Below are 26,877 nucleotides of genomic sequence, written 5' to 3'. Positions count from 1 at the left end.
ACGGCTTTATTCCTTTCCGGGATGTGGACACTTTGGAACCGGATCGTTACTGGTACTGCAAATAATGATATAATGCTTTGAAAAAGGACAATCTGTGAGTGTGCGAAGATTATCCATAGGTATCGATCTATTAAGGATAGATCTTCGGATATATATCTAATGGAACGGTTTTTTTTTAAATTGATGAAAAATCTTCATTGCAATTTAACATAAAATATTGTTTCAATTACAATAACAGCTAGGCAAATTAATGCATATTTTGTATTTATTCAATCACGAAATGAATAACAACAGCACTTTCAACTCTAATAAAACAAAAACTTCGGTTTAAAACTGAATCTACCACACGACGCAAGCTTCTGCCATCCATCAGATAATGTTGGAAATGTCCCCAGTTTTTGTATCATTCCGGTTTTCGAAATTGAACGGATATTCCCACTCGTTCACCATAAACTGCTCACTTCTGGCAAAAAAAAGCAGCAGCTCCTTCTGATACAGGAATCGTACTCGTCGCAGTTAAAAATGTAGCAACCCATTCTGCAGGACGTAACGTAATGTTGTAGCTTCTGTTTTAATTATCTTTGCTTCCGCCTTGCACCGGAGAGTGGCCAATATTGATTTCGAGCACAGTTGACAGTGAAAAGTCAACCGGTTTTTGAGTAGAGGAAACTGGGGTGAGTTGAGGGCTTCCACGAAATTTTTAATTTAAATTAAATCTTGAGTGCAAGAAACGGGATTATATACCTTGTAAATCTCAAGCGAGTCACATTCTTTGTCGATTTTCACCTGGAATCCCCCTTTGGAATCCGTCTGGAGGCGAAATTTTCACCAGGACGTGTATCGACAAGGGTGTGCACCTCCGACCCCTCCCTCAGACATAAACAGAAGGAGTGCAAAAATTTCAATTTACTATTACTGAAAGGAAGGAAATTAAAAACAGCTTACGTGTTGGCACGTAATTGGAATTGCTTGCGTGGGACGTTGAAAATGGCCAGAAGCAGAAGAAGCTTCTGGGTTCTGGGACGCTCGACGAGAGTGGAATGTTATGTAACCTGATTTAACCGGGTTTAGGTTCGAGTTATTCTGCTCGTACACGACATTGGTTTGATATTTGCTGAAAGGAGGAGCTTAAAACTATGGATGTCATTACGCTGCAAAGTTGATGCAAATCAAATACGTACTTTGAAAAGCTTATGATAGAGTACATGAAAGGATGTTGATCCCTTCTGAATTTTCTGAAAAAGAAAAGTCGTTTTGCGTTGTACTGATTCAAAATATTCAATATTTTGAAAGCAAAAGTTTGATTTTAGTAACTATGAATTTGTCACTATATTGTATTCAAATATCCACAATAAACACCATTCGCATTGTGACCTTTCTATAGAGTCAAATGTGAGCTACATTGTGGGTGGTAAAGAAGAACTATGGTGTCTTTTAAAAATATAAAATATTACTTTTGTTAGAGCTTGTTAGGCTATTACATTTTGTTTAATTTCCCTCGGACCTGATCTGATTTAAATGAGGAAGAAATTAAACCAAAATTCAGATTTCAAGCACAGTTTTCAAAACTTAGAATCAAAAAGTATTTAAAACTGCACTACACATTCTAATAGTCCTTTTTATTTTTTTAAATAAACTAAAAACAAAAAACAAAAAACTAAAAACTAAAAACTAAAAACTAAAAACTAAAAACTAAAAACTAAAAACTAAAAACTAAAAACTAAAAACTAAAAACTAAAAACTAAAAACTAAAAACTAAAAACTAAAAACTAAAAACTAAAAACTAAAAACTAAAAACTAAAAACTAAAAACTAAAAACTAAAAACTAAAAACTAAAAACTAAAAACTAAAAACTAAAAACTAAAAACTAAAAACTAAAAACTAAAAACAAAAAAAACAAAAACAAAAACTAAAAACTAAAAACTAAAAACTAAAAACTAAAAACTAAAAACTAAAAACTAAAAACTAAAAACTAAAAACTAAAAACTAAAAACTAAAAACTAAAAACTAAAAACTAAAAACTAAAAACTAAAAACTAAAAACTAAAAACTAAAAACTAAAAACTAAAAACTAAAAACTAAAAACTAAAAACTAAAAACTAAAAACTAAAAACTAAAAACTAAAAACTAAAAACTAAAAACTAAAACTAAAAACTAAAAACTAAAAACTAAAAACTAAAAACTAAAAACTAAAAACTAAAAACTAAAAACTAAAAACTAAAAACTAAAAACTAAAAACTAAAAACTAAAAACTAAAAACTAAAAACTAAAAACTAAAAACTAAAAACTAAAAACTAAAAACTAAAAACTAAAAACTAAAAACTAAAAACTAAAAACTAAAAACTAAAAACTAAAAACTAAAAACTAAAAACTAAAAACTAAAAACTAAAAACTAAAAACTAAAAACTAAAAACTAAAAACTAAAAACTAAAAACTAAAAACTAAAAACTAAAAACTAAAAACTAAAAACTAAAAACTAAAAACTAAAAACTAAAAACTAAAAACTAAAAACTAAAAACTAAAAACTAAAAACTAAAAACTAAAAACTAAAAACTAAAAACTAAAAACTAAAAACTAAAAACTAAAAACTAAAAACTAAAAACTAAAAACTAAAAACTAAAAACTAAAAACTAAAAACTAAAAACTAAAAACTAAAAACTAAAAACTAAAAACTAAAAACTAAAAACTAAAAACTAAAAACTAAAAACTAAAAACTAAAAACTAAAAACTAAAAACTAAAAACTAAAAACTAAAAGCTAAAATCTTAAAAACTAAAAACTAAAATTTCGATTTGTCTTTTAAGTTTAAACAATTGTACTGTTATTAGACTTTTCAGGACAAATATTAGTGATAATCCTTGTCAGCAATATTCATGCCGTTATTTATAGTGTTTTTATACAGCAAAAGTCAATACAAAACAGTACTTGAGAGCAAGCACACATTCACCAGGGGGAGAAAAAAAGAGTGACGTGTGTATTTATTTTTATGAATATGAAAAATGCCATACTTCAACGAAATAGAAAAGAAAAATAAGCGGCGTAGGGGGATGAAAATTTCTTTGCCACTGTGGATAGCCCGTGCCCCGATGGCGTTGACATAGCCGTAACGTGAAAGTAGAAGGGCGCGATTGTTTTACGGGGGCTGTCAGTTACACAACGGCACACCAACGGGACCGACATGAGGGCACTTGAACTTTGACAGGACAGGGCCCCCTCCCCCACCTCACACATTGAAATGGGGCATGTCGGTATTGTACGATTTGAATGGCGAAAAAACAACTTCAACTCACCAGCAAAACAAGCCTTTGAATGTCAATCTGGATTGTGTTGATTTTTTAGTATGGATTTTGAACGTGCAAGGTAAAAATTGGGCAGTTGTAGAAAATCATTTGAATTATTGTTTTGCAATTATAAGAATGCTGATTACCTCTCCAATCCCATATTTCCAAATCAAATGGAACGGTAACTTGCACTCGCTAAATTCTTGAAAGATGCTTTTTTCAGCGATTTGTACGGATATCTAGATAAAACATGTCATAATGATTAAAGATCTGGCAACCTGTTTTATTGCATTCAATACTCTGGAGCAACATTTAAAACGGGCGTATAAGCATTTCAATAGGCAGAACCTGGATGCTGAATAGTGGTTCGCGAAACGGCCTCAATTTTGAACTGTCAAAGTGGAACCAATTTACTGTTCGCCAAAAGTAGAGAGTATTGTTATCATTCAATAAAAATTGTTTTTTTTTTAGCAAAAATGAAAAAAATGTGGCTTTTGAGGACCTGAAGTTGAAGTCGAGAAATCTTAGGAAAGATGAAGGCGAGATCGTATTTTTTTTTTTAAATTATGAATGGAAGTTGTTTATGGAGTCGATACGGTTGTGTCCATCCAGAAGCTGTCTTTATGTCACTAAACCTACTAGTTTAGTGAAAATTTTCTCTGTTTGTTGGATCAGCTTCGCTTGGATTAGCGATGTTTATTTGCTGGACCAGGAAGAGCTGCAGGATTCCAAAATCAGCTAGGGAATTTATCTGTGACATCGCAAAATGACACTCTCGCCGCAGTTTTTCGTCACCCGTAAAAATGTAAAACCTCTTCTATCCGTTCAAAACTTGAAAACACACGCAATTTTTCCATAAAAAAATGTCGAAAACTAGACAAAATAAAACACATACTACTGATTATATCAGTAAGAAAAAAGTCATGCTTGTGCTTAAACAGCCTCCTACTTTTTAGATGTAAACAAAGTGGAATCATTCGAAAATCACGTTACGCATTCTCTCTATTCCCAGGGCAGAACTATTATGCAAATTCCGAGCCAACAGGTAACTATTTAACAAAGCCGGCAGTGTTAAAAGGTAGCGGGGAAGGCCAGCTATTGTTTTACTTTTCGAATTTTGAGGAAAAGTTACCTGTTGGCTCGGAATTTGCGTAATAGTTCCAGCCGTCAAAATGCTTCATATGTCTTTGTGGAATGAACACGTTGTTGTTTTATGTTTTTAATCATCTTATTTTTACTTGTGGCCAACTCTCAGATAAGAAACATTACAGAGAATTCAAATCACTCAAAATAGCACGTGCCAGAGGGGGAAGGCTTTAGCAAAGTAAACATAATCTAGTCAGCCGTTTATCTCTCAAAGGAGCGCCTCACCCTCGAGGAAACCTCATCCCTGTCATTCAACGAAATTCACCGTTCCAAGAATGTCATCAACATTATTTGCCTTCGTGGAAGACCAAATTCGCACACAATACGCACTCTACCTGGCGGAACGATGTGCCCACCAGGGCTCCGGCAGTGGCCGAAAATTGAATCTGGTCCGTCTAAAACTGCGCCAGCTTCCACCGGCACTGGCCGAGTGCACATTCCTGGCTAAACTGTCCCTCGACGGCAATTTGCTGTCGTCCGAATCAATCCTGGTCCTCGGATCGCTCAAGTTTCTCCGGTACCTGACGCTGAACGACAACAAATTATGTCGATTCCCGGAGGAGCTCTGCCGGCTCAAGTTTGTCGAGTTCTTGAACGTCGGTGGCAATCCGATAGACGGCCTTCCCGAAGCGATTGGGAAATTGAAAAATCTCATTTCCTTGTGGTGTAACGACATGCTGCTGGAGCAGTTGCCCGAGGCGCTGGGCTCGCTACGGAAGCTGCGGACCTTTGGTGCACGGAACAATAGACTGAGCAGTCTGCCGGACTCGTTTGGCACTGGGACGAAGAGGTTACGATGGCTTACGTTGGCAGGGAACCGCATCGCGAATCTACCAGAAACCTTTGCACAATTGACCAACCTGACGCATCTTAACTTGGCCGGTAATTGCTTGCGCGAAATTCCTGGGGCAATTTCGCAGCTTCATCGTTTGAAGTATTGTTCTTTGGTGGACAACGCGATTGGACACGTTGACGCGACACTGCTGCAAGAGTTGAGCCACATTGAGAAACTTGAGCTGCACGGAAATTTGATAGATGCCAAGATATTGCAAAACTTTCAACCAAGCGGAATAAACTACCACTTTGACCTTACTCAAGAAAACGTCTCCGTAGACTGGGAGCACAGTCTTCCAAACAGTGCAATCAATTCACCCGATGCCAGCGACTCGGAAGATACCGATGTGGAACTTGTCGAGCTCAACTTCCTAGAACTCGCCAGATATTGCTGCACTGGCTGAGTGGGTAAAACACCAACGCGTGCGTCTACTTACCTTTTTACAGTAATCCAGCAGGTCCATTTTGTCCCGCAGGCATGTCGAACCGGGCACTTTGATGCTCAGATCTGTCGCCCATCTGCCCTCTTCTGAGAGATACTGCGGGTGATATGTCTGGCCGGCTTCGCATAGCACCGATATCTGAGGTTCCCACCGGGGTGATGCAGCCTGCAGGGAGAAGAAAAAAGAACAAAAAAAAAACCTTGTGTCAGTACCATTTGTGTTCACTCCGGACAAAATCCGAAAGTCCCCCGGACCTCACCCCCAATGGAAATCTGCTCTTCATCACGTTAAGTGGACTGGACACAACAGCAGGCCAAAGCCGCCCCTTGTGTCGTTTGCAATTCTCACGTCCCTCATCAAATTTTCATTAGCTCAACTTTTCGAGAGCGAGAGGCAGACCCCTGGACCAAACACTCATTAACTCGGCTATTGCTGATTGGAATAATTTATTCCATCCATCCAAATCTGGCTCCTCCCGCACCTCCCCACATCAACCCTCGGAAAACTAGGTTATCAATTATCACCAGCGTCCATTTACACACAGGATTCATTTATCCCGATGTGGCGTAAAATTCGATCCGGAAAACGGGAGGACCCCTCGTCGGTAGGGATTAGGGCTTGTCAGAGAGGTGAGCCCAATTTGGTCCATGCCAGCATTTATTAGTCATAACAAAATTTGTCGTTTTACGGCCGATGGATTAAAACTTTTTTGCGATTGAAATTATTTTCGGGTTTATTACTATTGATGTCCATAAATTCTGGATTTATAACTCAGGGTTGGATTGGAGTTGCACGGGTAGGATTATCAAATTTAATAAACTTGAAAATATATTTTCCTAAGATATTTACTTACTTCGTACATTTATTCAACGAAAATTTAACCGATGCAAATATTTTTCAACGTTTGTCCCTATAGGCAATAGCCCAGAGGGGGTCAAAAAATATAAAAATTGAAATAACAAGCCATAATTTTAACATTTGAATGCAAAAAGTGTTTTGAAATATATTTTACAACAATTCAGTTATTTTGCAATCATTAGTTTTCAAAAATGTAAGATTTGCGAAAACAAAAAAAATGCGAAAAAATATACAATTTTGCGATACTAAACATCGATTTTTTTTTAAATTCAAATGATTTTTAAATCAACCCAAACATGCTAAAACTGATTCTAAACGCAGGGGAATGCATTTCTAATTGATTTCCGCAGAATGCACCTAAATTTCCATTGAACTTTTAATATTTTTTGAAAAAATATATGTTTTGCCCTCTCTTTTCTGACAAAAACTTTTTAATTAAAAAAATAGTATCAGCCTTAATGAATTTTGGCAATACATCAATACTTTTCAATGTCGCCGTGACGCCATTGTAAGTTCAGACTGAAATATATTGTTGGACAATGTATTTCACACAAGAAATGATTTTTCGAATCATTAAAAAAAGAACTGTAGTCGATCTAACAACACTTTTTTATTTTAGTTTTAAAATTGTGCATTTTTTTTACAAAAATTGAGTTCGATTTGCGATGCCTTTTCGTTGGGTCGCAAAATTTTTCGCGTCCGTCGCAGTGTGTTTTTCGTTTTTTTTTCGCGTGCGTGTGTGCGTGTGAAGGTGCGGCTGGCTTTGGCTGTCCCGATGACAGTTAGCCAGTTCGATTTGCGATGCCTTTTCGTTGGGTCGCAAAATTTTTCGCGTCCGTCGCAGTGTGTTTTTAGTTTTTTTTTCGCGTGCGTGTGTGCGTGTGAAGGTGCGGCTGGCTTTGCCGGCTGGCTTTGCCTGTGTTTTCCGTTTTTTTTTTCGTGTGTACGTGTGAAGGTGCGGCTGGCTTTGGCTGTCCCGATGACAGTTAGCCAGTTCGATTTGCGATGCCTTTTCGTTGGGTCGCAAAATTTTTCGCGTCCGTCGCAGTGTGTTTTTCGTTTTTTCGCGTGCGTGTGTGCGTGTGAAGGTGCGGCTGGCTTTGACTGTCCCGATGACAGTCAGTTCGATTTGCGATGCCTTTTCGTCGGGTCGGTAAATTTTTCGCGTCCGTTGTCGATGTGCAACAACAACAAAACCCTATCATACCATTTCATCTCGATACATCGTAACTCGTCGTTCGCAAAGTTAATCAGTACTTCACTAAACATCAATCATTCAAAACTCGTGAAATCATCTCAAGTTAAAAATTACACTGTTTAACCCTTCAGTTTTAATTACAAATGATTTTGGTTCTATCTTTCCACAGCCGGCTGTCTAAGACTAGACCATTTCATTTAAAATTTAACAACAGATAAACGGGAAATGTCTCATCCGCAGCCTCCGATTGCTTGCCTTGAGAATAATACAAAATACCGTTCAACAAACACTATGATTTTGGGTCGCATCATCATCTTCTATGATGAATCCTGACCAAACACCCTATCCTACTAACAAGTTTTCAGGTTCCTGGCGCTCGTGGGGTGTAAGCACAGAGTAAATCAGCTGCCCTAGTAGCAACCTGCGCTAACTAACATTCCCGTCCCTTAAAATCGAGGTCTACAAACTGACATGGCGGGCGCCGTTGGTGGCCAATGACTGTTACCTATTCGCAACTGATCTAGCTTTAGCAATCATGGTGTTTTATCTTTTCAGCGCATTCATACATGCTGTTGATAAGGGAAACACCACTAGATCGTCGAAGCCTATAATCAGTAGTGCTGAAAGGATATTACGGTTCTGTTCAGCAACGGAGGGGCAACCATGGGTGATCTCTCATGCTCATGCTCATGCTGTGCATTTTTTTTACAAAAATTATGCCTCAATTATTATAGACCTTTAAACTTTTTGTCCCGATTTGCCACACTACCCATTGACCTAAAGTACTCATGTTTGACCCAGATGCTAGTTTTATATGTCCAACCAACCCCTGCAAATTTCAGGCAGATTGGTGAAGTCCAAACGAAAGCGTATGCCCTGTTCGTGCACAGAAAAAAATTATGTAAATTTGGAAGCTGTAATTTTGAAAGGTTGAATATTACCTATTTTATGATGTAATTTTACCTCATTTTTTTACTGAAAAAGTGACATCACACCAGAAAAGAGGTAAAATTGCACATTTCCAGAGGTAAAATAACAACTTTTTTTCTGACATAAAAGATGTACCCCTTCTAAGATGTAATATTACCATGATTTTTTTTTTCTGTGTGGATTCGCTCTTGAGAAACTGTAAACTGGAGCGTTTGATACGGTATGTCCACGCATCCTTCTCCCTTGTAGATTTTGTGAAATGTGATCCGCACTAAGAATCTTCTCTGGGGTAAACACGGCGCAGTCTGGACAATTGAATTTTTGTAATACATTTTTGGATGTTTTCAGGTGTACCGCAATTACACAGTCCAACAAGATTTTGTCTCTGAGACGAGTATATGTGTTGCTGAATCCGAATCCAGAAAAAGTGACATTACACCAAAAAAGTGGTAAAATTACACATTTCCAGAGGTAAAATTACACCTTTTTTCTGACATAAAAGATGTACCCCTTCCCAGATGTAATACTACCACGATTTTTTTTTCTGTGTACTTTGTCGACTATTTTACAAAAGTACTATTGAATAAACAACTAAACCAATACATGTATCTTATAGCTTACGATGTTTTGTTGAACTGATGATGTTAAATTAAGAGCGAGTTTTTCACCAATGTGTAACAGGTCGTATCGAGGTGCTCCGATTTGGATGAAACTTTCAGCGTTTGTTTATCTATACATGAGATGAACTCATGCCAAATATGAGCCCTATACGACAAAGGGAAGTGGGGTAAAACGGGCTTTGAAGTTTGAGGTCGAAAAAACATAAAAAAATCTTAAAATTGCTCGCATTTCCGTAAAACTTCATCAATTCCAATTCTCTTAGATGCATTCGAAAGGTCTTTTGAAGCACTTCAAAATGTGCCATATACAACCAGGATTGGTTTGACTTTTTCTCTTAGCTTTTGCAAATTACTGTCAAAAAATTATTTTTTAAAACCTTAATATCTTTTTGCAACAGCCTCCAACACCCATACTCCCTTAGGTCATAAGTTAGGGAATTTCATGGACTATAAACGTACGGTAATAACTTTTTGGCCAACCGCAGTTTTTCTCATAGTTTTTTGATTTTTCCATAACAAACATTTTACAACGTTAGTTTTTCCCCTGTAAGCCGCCATAGGGCACTTTTTGGTCTCAATTTTGTCATATTCGGAATCCTCAGACAATTTCACGTAAGTTAGAAGTATTGGAGTTGCAAATTTGATTGGAAAAATTGCTATTTAGAATGAAATAAAATATTTTTTTACAATTTGTTGGATAAGGGTTAAAACAGGTTTTCGCCTACATGATACAGCATTTGACGCATTGATCAAAGGGAAATAAGATCTATTTCATTTTTGAAAAATGTTTTATTTAATTATTTTTAAAAACAAAATTACAACTCCAATACTTCTAACTAACGTGAAATTTTCCGAGGATTCCGAATATGACAAAATTTAGACCAAAAAGTGCCGCTATGGGAGCCTACAGGGCAAAAACTAACGTTGTAAAAAGTTTGTTATAGAAAAATCGAAAAACTATGAGAAAAACTGCGATTGGCCAAAAAGTTAATACCATAGGCTTATAGTCCATGTAATTACCTATCTTTTGACCTATGGGAGTATGGGTGTTGGAGGCTGTTGCAAAAAGATGTTAAGGTTTTAAAAAAATCCATTTTTAACAGTAATTTGCAAAAGTTATGAGAAAAAGTTAAACCAATCCTGAATGTCTATGACTCATTTTGAAGTGCTTCAAAAGACCTGTCGAATGCATCAAAGAGAGTTGGAAATGATGAAGTTTTACTGAAATGCGAGCAGTTTTAAGATTTTTTTATGTTTTTTGGACCTCAAACTTCAAAGCCCGTTTTACCTCACTTCCCTTTGTCGTAGAGGGCTCATATTTGGCATGAGTTCATCTCATGTATAGACAAACAAACGCTGAAAGTTTCATCCAAATCGGAGCACCTTGATACGACCTCTAGAACAAACCGAGCAATTTTTACAAATACTGCCTCTTAAGTACTTTAAAAGCTATGCTATGAAAAGGTTTTAGTAGGGGGGGGGGTGCAGAAAGGCCCGCCTGAACCCGCCAGAAACCATAGAACAACATAAAAATGTATGAATTCAGTGTAGTAGGCTTATGCTTTGGAATGTTTCCTTCTATGTTGTTAACTTGGTTGATGAAAATTTTTAGCTTAAAATTATTTTTGATGCAATTTAAAAAAAAAATGCGTTTTTCGACTTCTTTTCCACGGTGCTGGGCACGATGGGCCACCTTACAAAACAAACCATTTCGTCTAATAAAACGTTGAGGGGAGATAAGAAATGACTTGAGAGACCTTTCTAATATAGTTTCCATGAAGTTAGACCACTTTTATAAATATAGTCACTTACCAAAACAAACATTTTTGAAAAAAGAGTTATTATTTTTACAAAAAATCATCAAAACAACAGAAAAATCAACTAATGTTTCATTAAACGTGATTTGTGAAGCTACCAGGAGTGAAATGATCCATCTAGCTCAAATTTCATAACATTTGATTGTTTTTATAAGGCAGGAAAGGGGTGGTCTATTCTGACCCCAAGTGTATTTTTATTTAACACTTCCACCACCAAACCTCTCAATGACCCCTGGGCCATTCTGGCCCCCTGCCCCTAGATACAGAAAAGGTGAAAATTGCAAAAGTTCCGGTTGATGACGTAGGCAGGATTTGAAACCACAGTGCTTTTAGAGATGAATCTTTAATTTTCAAATAGGTACAAGCAAAAAGCTCGTTAGCCTAAGCTTTTATGGCAACAACGCAAGTAAGCTTTTATAGCATTTTGCTTGCATGTATTCATGCGTAAGGAGGAAGGTGCCAATCATTGAGGTGGTTTATGTTTCGTTTTTCACATTCATCAGTAATCCGCAATAAAAAACCGGCAGTAGAATCAATCAACCGTAACTTCAGAACAGAAGACAGCGTTATCAAAAATCTCAGAAGCAGCACGAACTGACAAAGTGCTTTCACCAATTAACAAACATCAATTTGCAATATTTGTCTAAGCCAAGGATCCTCAATCTTTGGCCCCAGCCCGAAATCGTGTTCCGACACTCCATCGATCATGGCTCTCCGTTTTCCACACACTTAGCTGATTGCCGACTTGCAGGAGCTGTTAAGGAGTGTGTGGGCTTAAGTTTCAAGTACGGGGCAAGGGGAAGGTTATGTTCTTCAAACTTTTCAACGCAACCAGCAGTGCACCCAAAACATCGCACACGTGGCGGCGCCTGATTCACCACCCCTGTCATATGAAGAGTATGGGTGGCATGCATGGCTTCTGGCGTTCGACGATAAATCATTTCCGGCCACGGTGGTGGCGGTAGATGGCGCTACCGAAGGCCAAATTTGCGCTTCCAAACGATATGATGGCAAGTCATAAATCATCCGTTCGACAGATTGATTTCTTTTGACGTAGGGTAGAGGGTCTTACTTTGGACCAGACGATAACATTTTTTCAGCTTTTTTTCGTAACAACAAGAAAAATAACAAAATACTTTTTTTTTCTAAAAGCCAGACTTTATTCTCTAGACCTACCTCTAGACCTGAAAACCTTATTTCAACCAGTGCGGCGTACAAGTTGCGTGTGGGCGTGAGTCATTCCCGGGTATTTGCGTTTGGGAAATCGGCAAGAAAATATGAGTTTCGGGAACGAGGGGGAAAACTCTGCCGTACCACCCCAAGCCAAAGTTTATGCGTTGGAAAATTACGTATTAATCATATGTCGAGCGCACTGTACATCGAACGTCAAAAATAATTGGACTCGGTAGGGTTTACTGTTTGTCGAACGATTTTCCTCATTTGGCAGCATTAAATTCAGAGTATGGCCGGGCCCCCAGGATAAGGAATCGTAATAAATTGATACTGACATTCAACAAAGATACTACAGTAAGTAACTCTGGAAAAAAATGATAAATTATAACAAGCACTAAGAGAATTTAAGAATATCAGTAAAGTCTTTTGCGCCAATAATAATCTACTAATTTCAAGTTCTGTTATCTCCACCAGCCAGCCCTTCAATTTCAACCGAAAGCGATTTGGTGGTCCTTCCAAATTTCCTCCCCAACCAGAGTGCATACAATATGATAAAGTCTCTAGAGTGCATATGCCTCAGTGCCCTATCCCTGTCCTGTCAGCAGAGTGACTCGTTCCGAATTTGCATAACTGAATATTCGTACAAGTTTGCATTTAGGTACGTGTCCGTATGTCAGTATTCACACACGGCCACGTTTGCATTCACTTGGACGAGATCTCATTTTGGGGTCAAATTTAGACACACACACACACACAAAATACTACATGTGCTTTTGCAGTATTTAGACATTAAAAAAGGATGAAAAAGGCGTGTTTTTAGATTCAAGAAATTCAATCCAACGCTCTGTTTGACAGCAATTTTGACATTCAAAACAATTACATCAAGTGATACAATATCCAAAAGATACTAAAATATTCACTGGCTATTCTTTGTTGCGTCATTAACCACTGTACCTTTCCATAGCTGAAAGAGAAACTGGCCTTGGATTATTTGATAACATTATGAATCGACAGTGAATGCACCGTCCAATCAGCTGTCCTTTCACGTCTGTCATCGACAACTGACGGAATAGACCGACCCCCAAAGTCCGGCGGGTCGATCATTTTCCAATTGACATCGCTTTTCACTTAGTCCTCCGTCCGAAACCCAAAATCCATATTTGGTTTCCCGCCACCGCCAAACCCATCACTATCCGCTTTTCGTGGAAATGTTGGCGAAAATTGGCATTTCCGGAAGGCACAGACCATTTTCGCATAATCACTGCCGCACTTATCAATCACACTGTAAATATACAATCGAATCCACAGCTCCGAAAACCAGCGCGTGGCACAAATCCCATCGTTTATTCAACGTGGAGTGTGGTCCACGTGTGGGCTGTGGGACGACGACAACGACAAGGACATAGTGTCCACGTGGTACGAGACCTGAGAGTGCGCTCGTATGGGTAGTGTATGTGTGTTGGTGGAGCGAGGGAAAAAGTTCCTTGATGCATGTTTAATTAATATTAATAACATAAATTATTTACGCTACGACAGCGCTTGAAACCCGAGCGTGGTATGATTCTGACTCGTTTGCAGCCCCCCCAACACCGCTCCCAACCTTCGGCTCCTTTTTTTCGCACTCGTGTGCGTTTTCTCTGTCATCAAGTTTTTTTTGTATTTGTTTTTTTTTCCCAAACGCAATGGAGAGTCTGTACTGTAGAAAGATCATTAAGATTTATTCCAATTTTGAGAAATGTAGAACTGTGGCTCTGGACCACAAAAAAGTGAATAAAAAAACAAGTTTTTGGTTGAAAAGATTGATTGAAAATATCTCTGAACGAATTACCGTACAAATGTTGTCCATTTAAGTTTGTAATTAGGTATGGCAGAGCGTATAATGGAGACAAATTTGTATTACTAAAATCAAGTACACCAACGAGTAGAGCAATTTTTTGTGAACATTTCTGTTTGGGTAATTCTCCGCCAACTCACACAGCAGTTGCCCCGACCCCTCTTCGATTTGCGTGAAACTTTGTCCTAAGGGGTAATTTTTGTCCCTGATCACGAATCCGAGGTCCGTTTTTTGATATCTCGTGACGGAGGGGCGGTACGACCCCTTCCATTTTGAACATGTGAAAAAGAGGTGTTTTTCAATAATTTGCAGCCTGAAACGGTGATGAGATAGAAATTTGGTGTCAAAGGGACTTTTGTGTAAATTAGACGCCCGATTAGATGGCGTACTCAGAATTCCGAATAAACGTATTTTCATCGAAAAACACTAAAAGTTTTAAAATTCTCCCATTTTCCGTTACTCGACTGTAAAAAATTTTGGGACATGTCATTTTATGGGAAATTTAATGTACTTTTCGAATCTACATTGTCCCAGAAGGGTCATTTTTTCATTTAGAACAAAAATTTTCATTTTAAAATTTCATGTTTTTTTCTAACTTTGCAGGGTTATTTTTAAGAGTGTAACAATGTTCTACAAAATTGTAGAGCAGACAATTACAAAAATTTTGATATATAGACATAAGGGGTTTGCTTATAAACATCACGAGTTATCGCGATTTTACGAAAAAAAGTTTTGAAAAAGTTGGTCGTCATCGATCATGGCCGTTCATGGTCATCCGCGACCGACACGGACGACGAAACAAAGAGAAACGCAAAAAGTAACTTTTTCAAAACTTTTTTTCGTAAAATCGCGATAACTCGTGATGTTTATTAGCAATTCCCTTATGTCTATATATCAAATTTTTTGTAATTGTCTGCTCTACAACTTTGTAGAACATTGTTACACTCTAAAAAATAACCCTGCAAAGTTAGAAAAAACACGAAATTTTAAAATGAAAAATTTTGTTTTAAATGAAAAAATGACCCTTCTGGGACAATGTAGATTCTAAAAGAACATTAAATTTCCCATAAAATGACATGTTCCAAAAATTTTACAGTCAAGTAACGGAAAATGGGAGAATTTTTAAGTGTTTTTTCGATGAAAATACGTTTATTCGAATTCTGAGTACGCCATCAAATCGGGCGTCTAATTTTACATAAAAGTCCCTTTGACACCAAATTTCTGTCTCATCACCGTTTCAGGCTGCAAATTGTTGAAAAACACCTCTTTTTTCGCATGTTCAAAAATGGAAGGGGTCGTACCGCCCCTCCGTCACGAGATATCAAAAAACGGACCTCGGTTTCGTGATCAGGGACAAAAGTTACCCCTTAGGACAAAGTTTCACGAAAAACGAAGAGGGGTCGGGGCAACATTTCCCGATTTCGTGTGAGTTGGTAGAGAATTACCCGTTTATTTTCACTTTTATTAAAAGTTATGCTATTCCTTTTACAAGCATTTAAAAAAATATTTCCCAAATGCATTCTAATCAGTCGAGTGCATTGGGCCACGCCCATTTTCCTATTTTCTGCTTAGTGCTTTTTTCGGTCTGCTTAATGCTGCCAAAATTAATGAAATTTTAAGTGAACACTTACGAAAAGTAGCATTTATTGAGAAAGTTTCCTGGCATCACTGGCTCACTCCAACAGGCGCTGCACCAGCATGTTGGTGGTGTTGGTGGCCACCCTTTGTTCTTTATTTGCCTTCGCTTCTCGCTCGCTATCATTGCAACATTGCGTTTAACACCTCATATTATAAATCAATATTATTTGGTTTTATCTTTCCACAGCCGGCTGTCTAAGATTAAACCTCGGATTAAACCATTTTATTAAAAATTTGACAACAGTTAAACGGGAAATGTCTCATCCGCAGCATGCGATTGTTTGCCTTGAGAATAAAATATAATACCTTTCAACATACACTATGATTTTGGGTCGCATCATCATCTTCTATGACGAATCCTGACCAAACACCCTATCCTACTAACAATTTTCCAGGTTCCTGGCGCTCGTGGGGTGTAAGCATAGAGTAAATCAGTCCCTTAAAATCAAGATCTACAAACCGACATGGCGGGCGCCGTTGGTGGCCAATGACTGTTACCTATTCGCAACTGATCTTGTTTTGCAAACATGGTGTTTTATCTTTTCAGCGCATTCATACATGTTGTTGATAAGGGAAACACCACTTGATAGTCGAAGCCTATGATCAGTAGTGCTGAAAGGATATTACGGTTCTGTTCAGCAACGGAGGGGAAACCATGGGTTGTCTCTCATGCTCATGTTAAACGGTGGGTAATGCATTTTCAATTGATTTCAGCTAATTGCTCTTTAATTTTCATTGAAATTTTGAAGATGTATGAAAAAAAATTGAAGGGGGGTGTGGGTGACAAAAACTTTAAATAAAATTTGTACCAGCCTTATGGGAAATTAATGGACACATCGAGCGATCCTTAAATGATTTGAAATTGTGTTTTCAACAATTTTTTATCTTCAAAAGCCATTAAAAAAAACAACTCTTTTTTTAATTATTGGTTTCTTGATTTGTCTTTTTTTAAGTAGCTTTGCAAATGTTTTTATTTTTTTCAAGATCAGCTCTCAAACAACGTATGGAGAAATTTTTGTTATGTCCCAAATAATGTATTGACAAACTTTCTTGCGACTTGAATGTTGGCCCCGGCAAAAAAGATATGCGTCGCACCTTGCGACGCCCGAGGTTTGGCTAAAGGTGATGTTTTTGATAAACTCGTATTAGCCAAAGTGCCTCAAAAATAGACATTAAAAAAAAGTATTTTTACGGGTTAAATCCCATTTAAAATTGAAGGGCGGAGCGCCAGCTTCTGTTACGTCCAATCAAGCTCATATTTGGGATTTGGGCTCAGTATGCCCTTCGGAACAAACCCTTGAATGCCCGTCAAATAGTCAATTTTGTTACATCCATCCATGCTTTCCGCACTTTTTATCAAAAAAACTAACATAATCCACCTATGTGGTTGGAGCCTTCCTCATTTTTTACCAACAATTACCCATTACCAGTGGTTTGGACACATACTTCAGCTATTTTTTTAGATCCAGAAAAATAAGTACACAGATATAACTTAAGTTAGAGATGGGCTTTTTTGAGCGAACCGTTCTTATGAACCGGCTCAAGCTAAAGAACGAATGAGCGACCGCTCAGAAAAAATGAGCGGCGGTTCATTTTGTGAACCGGTTCTTTTCAAAGAACCGTCAAATCAAAGAGCGAGTCGAAGAACGAACCGAACGAGAGCGAATGAGCGAGAGCGAATGAACGGAAAGAACGAACGGAGCGCTTGATAAGCGTCGCTCGCGCCGTCGTCGACGTCGTCGAACGGCGTCGTTTTCGCTCACTCTTTCGTTATTTCGCTCTCGCTCATTCGCTCTCGTTCGGTTCGTTCTTCCACGCGCTGGTGGTGACGGTGCTGTGGAGAAAAGAGGGGAAACTAGGTTCTCACCGGTCGCCTCATGTTCCAACATTATGGCGCACTTTATGCTTGTTGCTAGCCCGTGTCGGGGCGCCTGTGATTTTGAATCAGCTGACTGTCGCCCGATGTTGCAGGATCTCATTATGAAAATATCGATACATTTCTCAAATGTTATGTACATGAAGTGCGGTTTTAATCCATGAATTGGACCGTTTATGATTTAAAATGTAATTTACCACAGCACATAACACAAACTTGGTACTCTTTTGTGGTAATTGTTCAATAGATTTATTAAGGCATTTTTTCAGATCTTCTTTTTTGACGCTTGTTTTGATCATTCATTTGCTATCATGAATAAAAGTTGTTCTTTAAATAAAAAACTGCATTTCAAGATTAATTTATTAAGTGCAGCAAAACGCTACCTCATATGTGCATGTTAATGAGCACCAAATTTAATTCTTTTGTTTCACAAAATAATGGGAAGATAATTATCAAAACGATAATTTAGCTAACTTTTCATTACTTTTTACTTTTTACTTTTTACAATTGAAAGCAATAATTTGGTTGAAAATATTCACTTCTGAAAAAAAACTCAAGTTTGTTTACTTCTCTATGAAAAAAGTTTTCGAAATTTGTGGATTTCAGAGATCAATGTTTTTCTTTTTTTCATATAAAACGTTTTATTTGAAATGCTTTCCTAAAAAGGATAAAGTAAATCGACGGTTTTCTATGTTTTATGGACGATCTCCAATCTGTTCAGAATAAGTGCGATGAAAACATATATTTTTGAATTATCAATCAACAAAAATCATACGAAGTGTGACACTCATGGACACTCCATTGGTCGTTTGAAAAAAAAAATCTAATTATCTTGAGCACATGTTTCAGTTCATTCTAGTCTATTTTCTGACTTTGAGCGAAATGAGCGGATGAGCCGTTCAAAAGAGCCGCTCATTTAAATGAGCGAACGAAAATGAGCGGCTCACAGAAATGAGCGGTTTTGCCCACCACTAACTTAAGTGGTAATAACTCGATACAGGGTTGCCAGTTCTTCAATGTTTTGGACTCGTTGGAATGGTCTTTTGATTACCCAACCAACGATGGGTCGGATGATGGAACCGGACATCGTTTACATACATTTAAGTGAGATCCGGCATCAAAAAAGTACAAATATATCATTTAAGAGGTCATAACTCGAGACAGGGTTGCCAGATCTTCAATGTTGTGGACTCATTGGAAAGGTCTTTCAATTACCTAACCAACAATATTTCGGATGATGGATCCGGACATCGTTTACATACATTTAAGTGAGATCCGGAATCGAAAAAGTACAAATATATCACTTAAGAGGTCATAACTCGAGACAGCGTTGCAAGATCTTCAATGTTGTAGACTCGTTAGAAAGGTCTTTCAATTACCTAACCAACGATATGTCGGATGATGGATCCGGACATCGTTTACATACATTTAAGGGAGATCCGGCATCGAAAAAGTACAAATATATCACTTAAGTGGTCATAACTCGAGACAGGGTTGCCAGATCTTCAATGTTGTGGACTCATTGGAAAGGCCTTTCAATTACCTAACCAACGATTGGTCAGATGATGGATCCGGACATCGTTTACATACATTTAAGTGAGATCCGGCATCAAAAAAGTACAAATATATCACTTAAGTGGTCATAACTCGAGACAGGGTTGCCAAATCTTCAATGTTGTGGACTCGTTAGAAAGGTCTTTCAATTACCTAACCAACGATTGGTCAGATAATGGATCCGGACATCGTTTACATACATTTAAGTGAGATCCGGCATCGAAAAAGTACAAATATATCACTTAAGAGGTCATAACTCGAGACAGGGTTGCCAGATCTACAATGTTGTGGAATCGTTAGAAAGGTCTTTCAATTACCTAACCAACGATAGGTCGGATGATGGATCCGGACATCGCTTACATACATTTAAGTGAGATCCGGATATATGTGAAAACACATTTTTATACATAACTTTTGAACTAGCTATCGAAACTTCAAACAAGTCAATAGCGATGTATGGGACCCTAAACCAAGTCGAATGCGACTGGTTTGGTCAAAATCGGTTCAGCCAGTTCTGAGAAAACTCAGTGAGAATTTTGGTCACATACATACATACACACACACATACACACACACATACACACACACAGACATTTGTTCAGTTTTCGATTCTGAGTCGATATGTATACATGAAGGTGGGTCTTTGAGCTTTTAATAAAAAGTTCATTTTTAGAGCAGGATTATAGCCTTACCTCAGTGAGGAAGGTAAAATGGATCTCACAAAATGTATGGAAATATTTGACATCTAGCATCAAACATAGTTTTTGGAATGGAACCAACCAAAACCAAAATATCTGGCTTCAAAAAGTACATATTATCAGCTTCAGAACGGGTTGCCAGATCTTTGATATTTTGCATTGGTTTGGATGGTCTTACAATTAACCAGCCAACTCGGACGTAGTTTTAATGCAGATAAATGAGATCCAACTTTTTTGGTTGAACCACAAGAGTGAGGGGGAGAGGGGAGATTCTCAAAAAAAGTGTCCACGTGGTTCATGGATGGTCCCCTACTAGGTGACAACTAGTCAAAGGAAGGTTTAGCCAGGAGGCGTTTGACACAGGTACATGACCGACAACTGTTTACATTTTTTATTATAACTCGGGACTCCTGCAATCAAATTCAACCAATCTTCAGGACAATGCACATAACGGCTCGCTTAATAAAACGTGGTTAGTACTGTTTTCTTTGTGTGCTGTAGTTTTTTGTTTATGCAAGGTAAAACATTAAAACACGCTTTCGAAACGTCAAAAAGCGACGTGAATTTTTAATGTTTGTAGGTTACTAATGACAATTGTGTAAGAACTCGTTGGGAGGTTGTCTGCTCGAAGAATTCAAATTCTGAAAATTAGATTTTAATTTTATGATAGATATCCTATACTATCTCCTGTTTCAGCCAATAAGTAAATGCGCAGGACCAAATCTATTTCGCAAATTAATTGCGCTCACATTTGTGCTGATCATGAAAGATGCAATACCCAGGCCAAACTTTTTCCTCCTGCTATTGTTCTCCTAAAGTCGTTCAGCAGAGCTTCCCCGTGCCGTTCGTCCCCGGGTTGGAAGAAGCGTTTAATGGTGCATAAAATATCACCGAGAGCTTTGTTTCAGAGCCAGTGTCTTTGCTGGCTAGCCAGAGATGCCAGAGCAGTCGTCGGCAGTTGCGACCAGTCTCGTGGAATAACTAACTAACTGCTCGGAGTACAAGCGGACCAAACTACTTCAAGAAAGAACCAGGACCAAGAAGACCGAAGGCCGAAGAAAACGGCGTTTTCTCCAATGAAGCGGAAGCAAATCGCAAAATATGCTTGCCGTTAACTTTCCGGATACGGATGCTGCTGAGGATGCAGAGGACCTGCCACTGGCACTGGCTGTTTGGCTAAAGGATCCGATGTGGCCAGATTTTGTCCTTATTGAATCAAGGGTAATTGATTGGAATTTATGCCGGGACGAAGCATAAAACCTTCGACTTTGGTGCGATGATGAACACTTTTAATGGCCGCTTCTTTTGTTTGTTCATTGGAGCCCCGGGCTGTATAAAGACCATTTCGAGTCTGTTTGGGGAGGAGGGCAATTAAATTTGGTTGGCTTATTTTTAGAAATTATGTCTGGTGGAAAAGCAGCAAACAATGCATTGTTCTTCGGTATCCATCATTAGCGCGATTTAAAATGTCTGGTAGAAATGACCAAATATACTCGATATTGTGTGTACAGTATGTAACAGATTAACGAAGGATCTCTGACCCTCAAGGTGTATAGAACACTTAGATATCGATGTTTGCATGCTGAGTAATGCCAGCTTAACTGACATATAGTGTCAATAAATGGCATGTATTCAATGTTTGATGTACTCTAAGAATTCTTTCAAGAGGTTCACTGAAATTTGAGGAAAGATTTTACAGGAAAAAGCGAGTCTATTAATGAATCCTCAAAAATATAGCAAAAAAAAAAACGACGTTCAGCCCAGCTCGACGCTAAGGCACCCACGCATCAGCCAAGTAATATCACTTGTACTTGTCTCGTTAATTAGATCATCAAAATGATATTAAACATTCATTACGGGACAGGAAAGGCTGGATTTTGTCACCCACGGCTTTTTGCCTTCTTGGCACCGGAAAGAACAAAGTGGCTTGACGGCGATGGCGGTACCGAATCGAGTTAGCCAATTTCATCCTCCAAGAATATATATTTATGTATTCCTCCAGCGATCCGCACGGACGAGTTCCGGAACTGAACGAAGATGACGCAGCAGCAGCGACGGAAAGCCAAGTTGAAGGTTTGTTTTGCCTCTCACGCTTCGTTAACTGCCCGGAATAACGCTAGGATTGGCCGCGCCACAAGCTGACAGCGTCGGGCGGCCGGGCCACTTGAGCATCCCTAGCACGAACCTCCAGTGTCCGTGACGGTGCCTCCGTCCGTCGCCATTTTTTCGAGAAGTAAACCCTTATCAGTCTCCCGCAAACTGGGCGAAAAAGAATGCCAAAAGAAAAGAAAGCTATTTATAAGCAAGTCCACGGTAACTCCTTGGACACGCCTGCCAACGCGGAGCCCGTTCAGGTAGGGTGGCCCAAACACAACATAACCAAGAAAAGTTTGTCAGGAGGTCTGTCATCAGAAAGTCGCAATTGTATCTTTGTATCGTAGGCATGTTATTGCATCAAAACAACTAATCAATCGACTAATATTGCATTAATTGTGATTATTGTAGTTCCACGTGGGAAAAATCCCATTTTAGTCGAATTTTAAATGTTTTTGTATTACAGGAAAAGGGTAACCTATTTGTTTTCATTTGGGTAGTTCTCAAACTCACACGAAATCGGAAAAAGTTGTTTCGACACGTCTTTGTTTCGCGAGAAACTTTGTCCCAAGGAATAATGTTTGTCCCTAAAAAAATGGAGTCGACGTAACACCTTACAATGTGGCCCTCTTGAACTTTTCGATTTTGTCTACGGATCCACATGCGTGTATCGTTCTTTTTTCGACAAGACTCCGCCTCCCGGGTCTCCTAAGTGTGAAGGTATGGCGCGGGAAGAGGGCACCGAATACATAAATAATTTGTTTGCGTCCGCCTCGGGATTCGAACCCGTCGACCTCTGGATTGTGAGTCCAGTGCGCGGTCCGATTGATCCACACAGGCAGACGATTGTCCCTGATACCTCGTTAAGGAGAAGCGGTATGACCCCTTTCCTTTTTGATCATTTGAAAAAAAACGTGTTTTAAATAATTTTTTGGAATTAATATAGAGCAATTCTCTAAGAAATCAATCTTTTTTTAGAATTTTAATTTTTGTATTTTTTAATTCGACTGAAACTTTTTTGGTGCCTTCGGTATGCCCAAAGAAGCCATTTTGCGTCATTAGTTTGTCCATATAATTTTCCATACAAATTTGGCAGCTGTCCATACAAAAATGTTGTATGAAAGTTCAAAAATCTGTATCTTTTGAAGGAATTTTTTGATCGATTTGGTGTCTTCGGCAAAGTTGTTGGATATGGACTACACTTTTAAAAAAATGATACACAGTAAATAAAATTTGGTGATTTTTTATTTAACTTTTTGTCACCAAAACTTGATTTGCAAAAAACACTATTTATATTTTTTATTAATATGTTTTAGAGGACATCAAATGCCAACTTTTCAGAAATTTCCAGGTTGTGCAAAAAATCTTTGACCGAGTTATGAATTTTTTAATCAATACTGATTTTTTTCAAAAAATCGAAATATTGGTCGCAAGAATTTTTCAACTTCATGTTTCGATGTAAAATCAAATATGCAATCAAAAAGTACTTAAGTGAATTTTTGATAAAATGCACCGTTTTCAAGTTAAATCTATTTCTAGGTGACTTTTTTAAAAATAGTCGCAGTTTTTAATTTTTTTTAAATTAGTGCATATGTTTGCCCACTCATGAAAAAAATATTTTCCGATCTTTCCGAAAACAATATTTTGAAAATTTTAATTCATGACTACACAGCAAAAAATCCGATGGTAAAATCGCATGCAAACGCATGCACATCACCTTCGTTAAAATAAACAATTAATATTACACACTGCATGTACATTTTTTGCAAAAACAAAAAAAGTTACAACCGACGAGATTCAAACCCAGCACCAACAGTGAGGACTGGCGCCTTAGCCCACTCGGCCATCAGACCGATGAAACGCTGTTAGGATAAACGCATATATTAACTTGACATTTCGGTCAAGTAGGTTTCCCATACTGATGGGCTACATATTTTAGGGTGTAAAATTACATAAAATTGCATAAAATAATGCAAAATTTATTTTACACCTAGGCCTTTTACACGCAGCTGGATTACTACTTTTTTAGCTGTGTAACATTTCAAAAGGGCCAAACATTCAATATTTTGCCCTTTTAAATGTTAGTCTTGATTTAATTTTTTTTGAAAATATTGTTTTCGAAAAGATCGAAAACAATCACGAATGTTTCATATTACACCATTGTTAATCGGACCATTAGTTGCTGAGATTTCGACATTAGAACATGGTGGGTTGATTGGGTGAGACTTAGAAAACATAAATTTTCCTGTTTTTTAATATTTGAAAGGCAATATCTCAGCAACTAAGAGTTTTATAAACAAAGTTCAAAATCGCAAAATATAGAGAATTTTCTCAGCTTTTCAAAAATATTTTTTTCAAAAGTGGGCAAACATGTGCAGTAATTTAAAAAAAAATAAAACTGCGATTATTTTCAAAAAAGTTACCTAGAAAAAGATTTAACTTAAAAACGGTGCACTTTATCAAAATTTCATTGGAGTACTTTTTGATTGCAAATTTGATTTTACATCGAAAAATGAAGTTGACAAATTTTTGCAACCAATATTTCGATTTTTTGAAAAAAACAGTATTGATTTAAAAAATTAATAACTCAGTCAAAGATTTTTTGCACAACCTGGAAATTTCTGAAAAGTTGGCATTTTATGTTCTCTAAAACATATCAAAAAAAATAAAAATTGTGTTTTTTTTTGCAAATCAAGTTTCAGAGACAAAAAGTTAAAAAAAAATCACCAATTTTTTTTACCGTGTATCATTTTTTTTCAGTGTGGTCCATATCCATACCTACAACTTTGGCGAAGACACCAAATCGATCGAAAATTCCTTCAAAAGATACAGATTTTTGAATTTTTATACATCATTTTTGTATGGACAGCTGCCAAATTTGTATGGAAAATTATATGGACAAACTAATGATGCAAAATGACTTCTTTGGGCATACCGAAGGCACCAAAGAAGTTTCAGTCGGATTAAAAAATACAAAAAAAATCGAATGGCCGAAATCTGAGAGAACTGCTCCATGGGAAAACTTAATGTATTTTTGGAATCTGCAATAACCCAGAAGGGTATTTTTCGTTCAGAACAATATTTTCGTTTTTAACTTTTACTTTTTTTTCTTATTTTACAGGGAATTTTTTTAGAATAAACAATGTTCTATAAAGTTGTAGATCAGACAATCACAAAAAATTGTATGCATAAACATAGAGGGATTGCATGTTATCATCACGAGTTATTGCGGTTTTACAAAAAAAAAACAAGTTTTGAAAAAGTTACTTTTTACCGTTTACGCTCTAAGACGACCCATGTTAAAAAAAAATCGCGAAGAAACGCAGCTCAAATATGTAGGCGTTATTTTTTTTTTTGTTGAGCGATTACGTTGGTTCTATCCCTAATAGGTAGATCAAAATTTTTACTTTTTTCTGTAATTTTTTGCAAAAAAACGCTCGAAAACCTCATCTCCGGAATGGATGAACCAATTTTAAATAGCTACATAGCATAGCAAAAAAGGTGTTTAGTTGGGCTTTTACTATAAAATTAAAAAAAAAATGACAAATTAAAAACAATGCTGAATATCCATATATGTCAAACGAAGCCATAGAGCAGGGGTGCCCAACCTTTTGGCCCTGCGGGCCATGTTTGATTTACCGGAAACGGTGGCGGGCCGGACCATTTTTGAATTATAATTTTTCGTGGCGAAAATATAAAAAAATCATGTAAACGGCTAAAAAGCTGAAAGAAATGTAAAGGCATCATCTGCTACATTTTTAAACTTTTTCAATTTTTATTTTCAACATAAAAAGTGGCAAAGAACACTTAAGAACGTGGATGGTCAAAATCATTTAAAAAATCTATTCTTATTTTTTTTACTCGATTCATAAAATTCTGTTCAATATTTTTAAATGATAAATTTGTTTTTGTTTTATTTTTTATTTTCTTACTTTGGTCAATGAAAAATTTCAGTTCTATATTACTCAAAACATTGAAATTAAAAAAAAAATCTGATGACGCAACAAACATGTTTTAAGTACATTCAGAAAAATATTATCTTCCTGAAATAATTTTTTTTTAAGATTAAAAGAAATTCAAAATCTTTAAAAATTATGTTTCAATTTATATTATTTCATTTTATAATGTCACTTAAATGTGATTGATAATAACAATAAGAGATTTTTTGAAGTTTACGTATACGTTACACTGAATACTAATTGATATTAATGTATCCAAAAATTAAGGACGAAATAGCACGTATTTCTGAAATATTCAATGAAAAAATCTACTTCAATAGATAAATTATTCATAGAATGTTAGAAGTTTATTTTGTTCATTATGATTTAAAATTAAATTATAAATGTTTTGAAATAGTAATAAACAGACTTTAAACTTATGAGTTACAAATATACACGAATTCTTGAACATTAAATAAAATAGCTCTGAATTTGCAATGTATTGATTTTTAGACAATTCTTAATAAAAATAATTGGAAAAAATTAAGATACTTTTAAAATATTTTTGAAATCATGAAAATTTTATTCTAAGCTAAATCAACAATATTCTACCAATTTTATGCATTAAATAAAAATAATAATTTTTATCAAGGTTCTTAAGGGCCAGTTATTCAACCATTTTCAGTGTTCGTCGCGGGCCGGACAAAATGGCTTCACGGGCCGGATCCGGCCCGCGGGCCGGAAGTTGGGCACGCCTGCCATAGAGCATACAGCTTATGTATTTTTGATTTACGTAATGCATAAAATAGGTGGATATCCATTGATAGGATTCTGAGACATGTATCACTGAAAAAACTTAAGTTGGGATCATAAGTACCATACAAAATTTATAAAAATAAGTTCATTTAAAGTTAAACTTATAACCATAATTTTACAACTTATCGAAT

General features: G+C 36.9%; 1 protein-coding gene across 1 annotated transcript in view; it reads right to left on the bottom strand.

The window, feature by feature from the left end:
• The window catches only part of LOC6047426 (amyloid-beta-like protein), a 182,508-nt gene that overhangs the window by 132,593 nt on the left and 23,038 nt on the right, over positions 1–26,877 (bottom strand). The window contains 1 exon segment of the mRNA XM_038266253.1: positions 5,697–5,867. Coding sequence (XP_038122181.1) covers positions 5,697–5,867 — 171 coding nt within the window.

The sequence above is a fragment of the Culex quinquefasciatus genome, chromosome 3 (assembly GCF_015732765.1).
Source record: "Culex quinquefasciatus strain JHB chromosome 3, VPISU_Cqui_1.0_pri_paternal, whole genome shotgun sequence".
Lineage (NCBI taxonomy): Eukaryota > Metazoa > Arthropoda > Insecta > Diptera > Culicidae > Culex > Culex quinquefasciatus.
The sequence above is the reverse complement of the archived record's forward strand: the minus strand, read 5'-3'. Positions and strand labels throughout refer to the sequence as shown.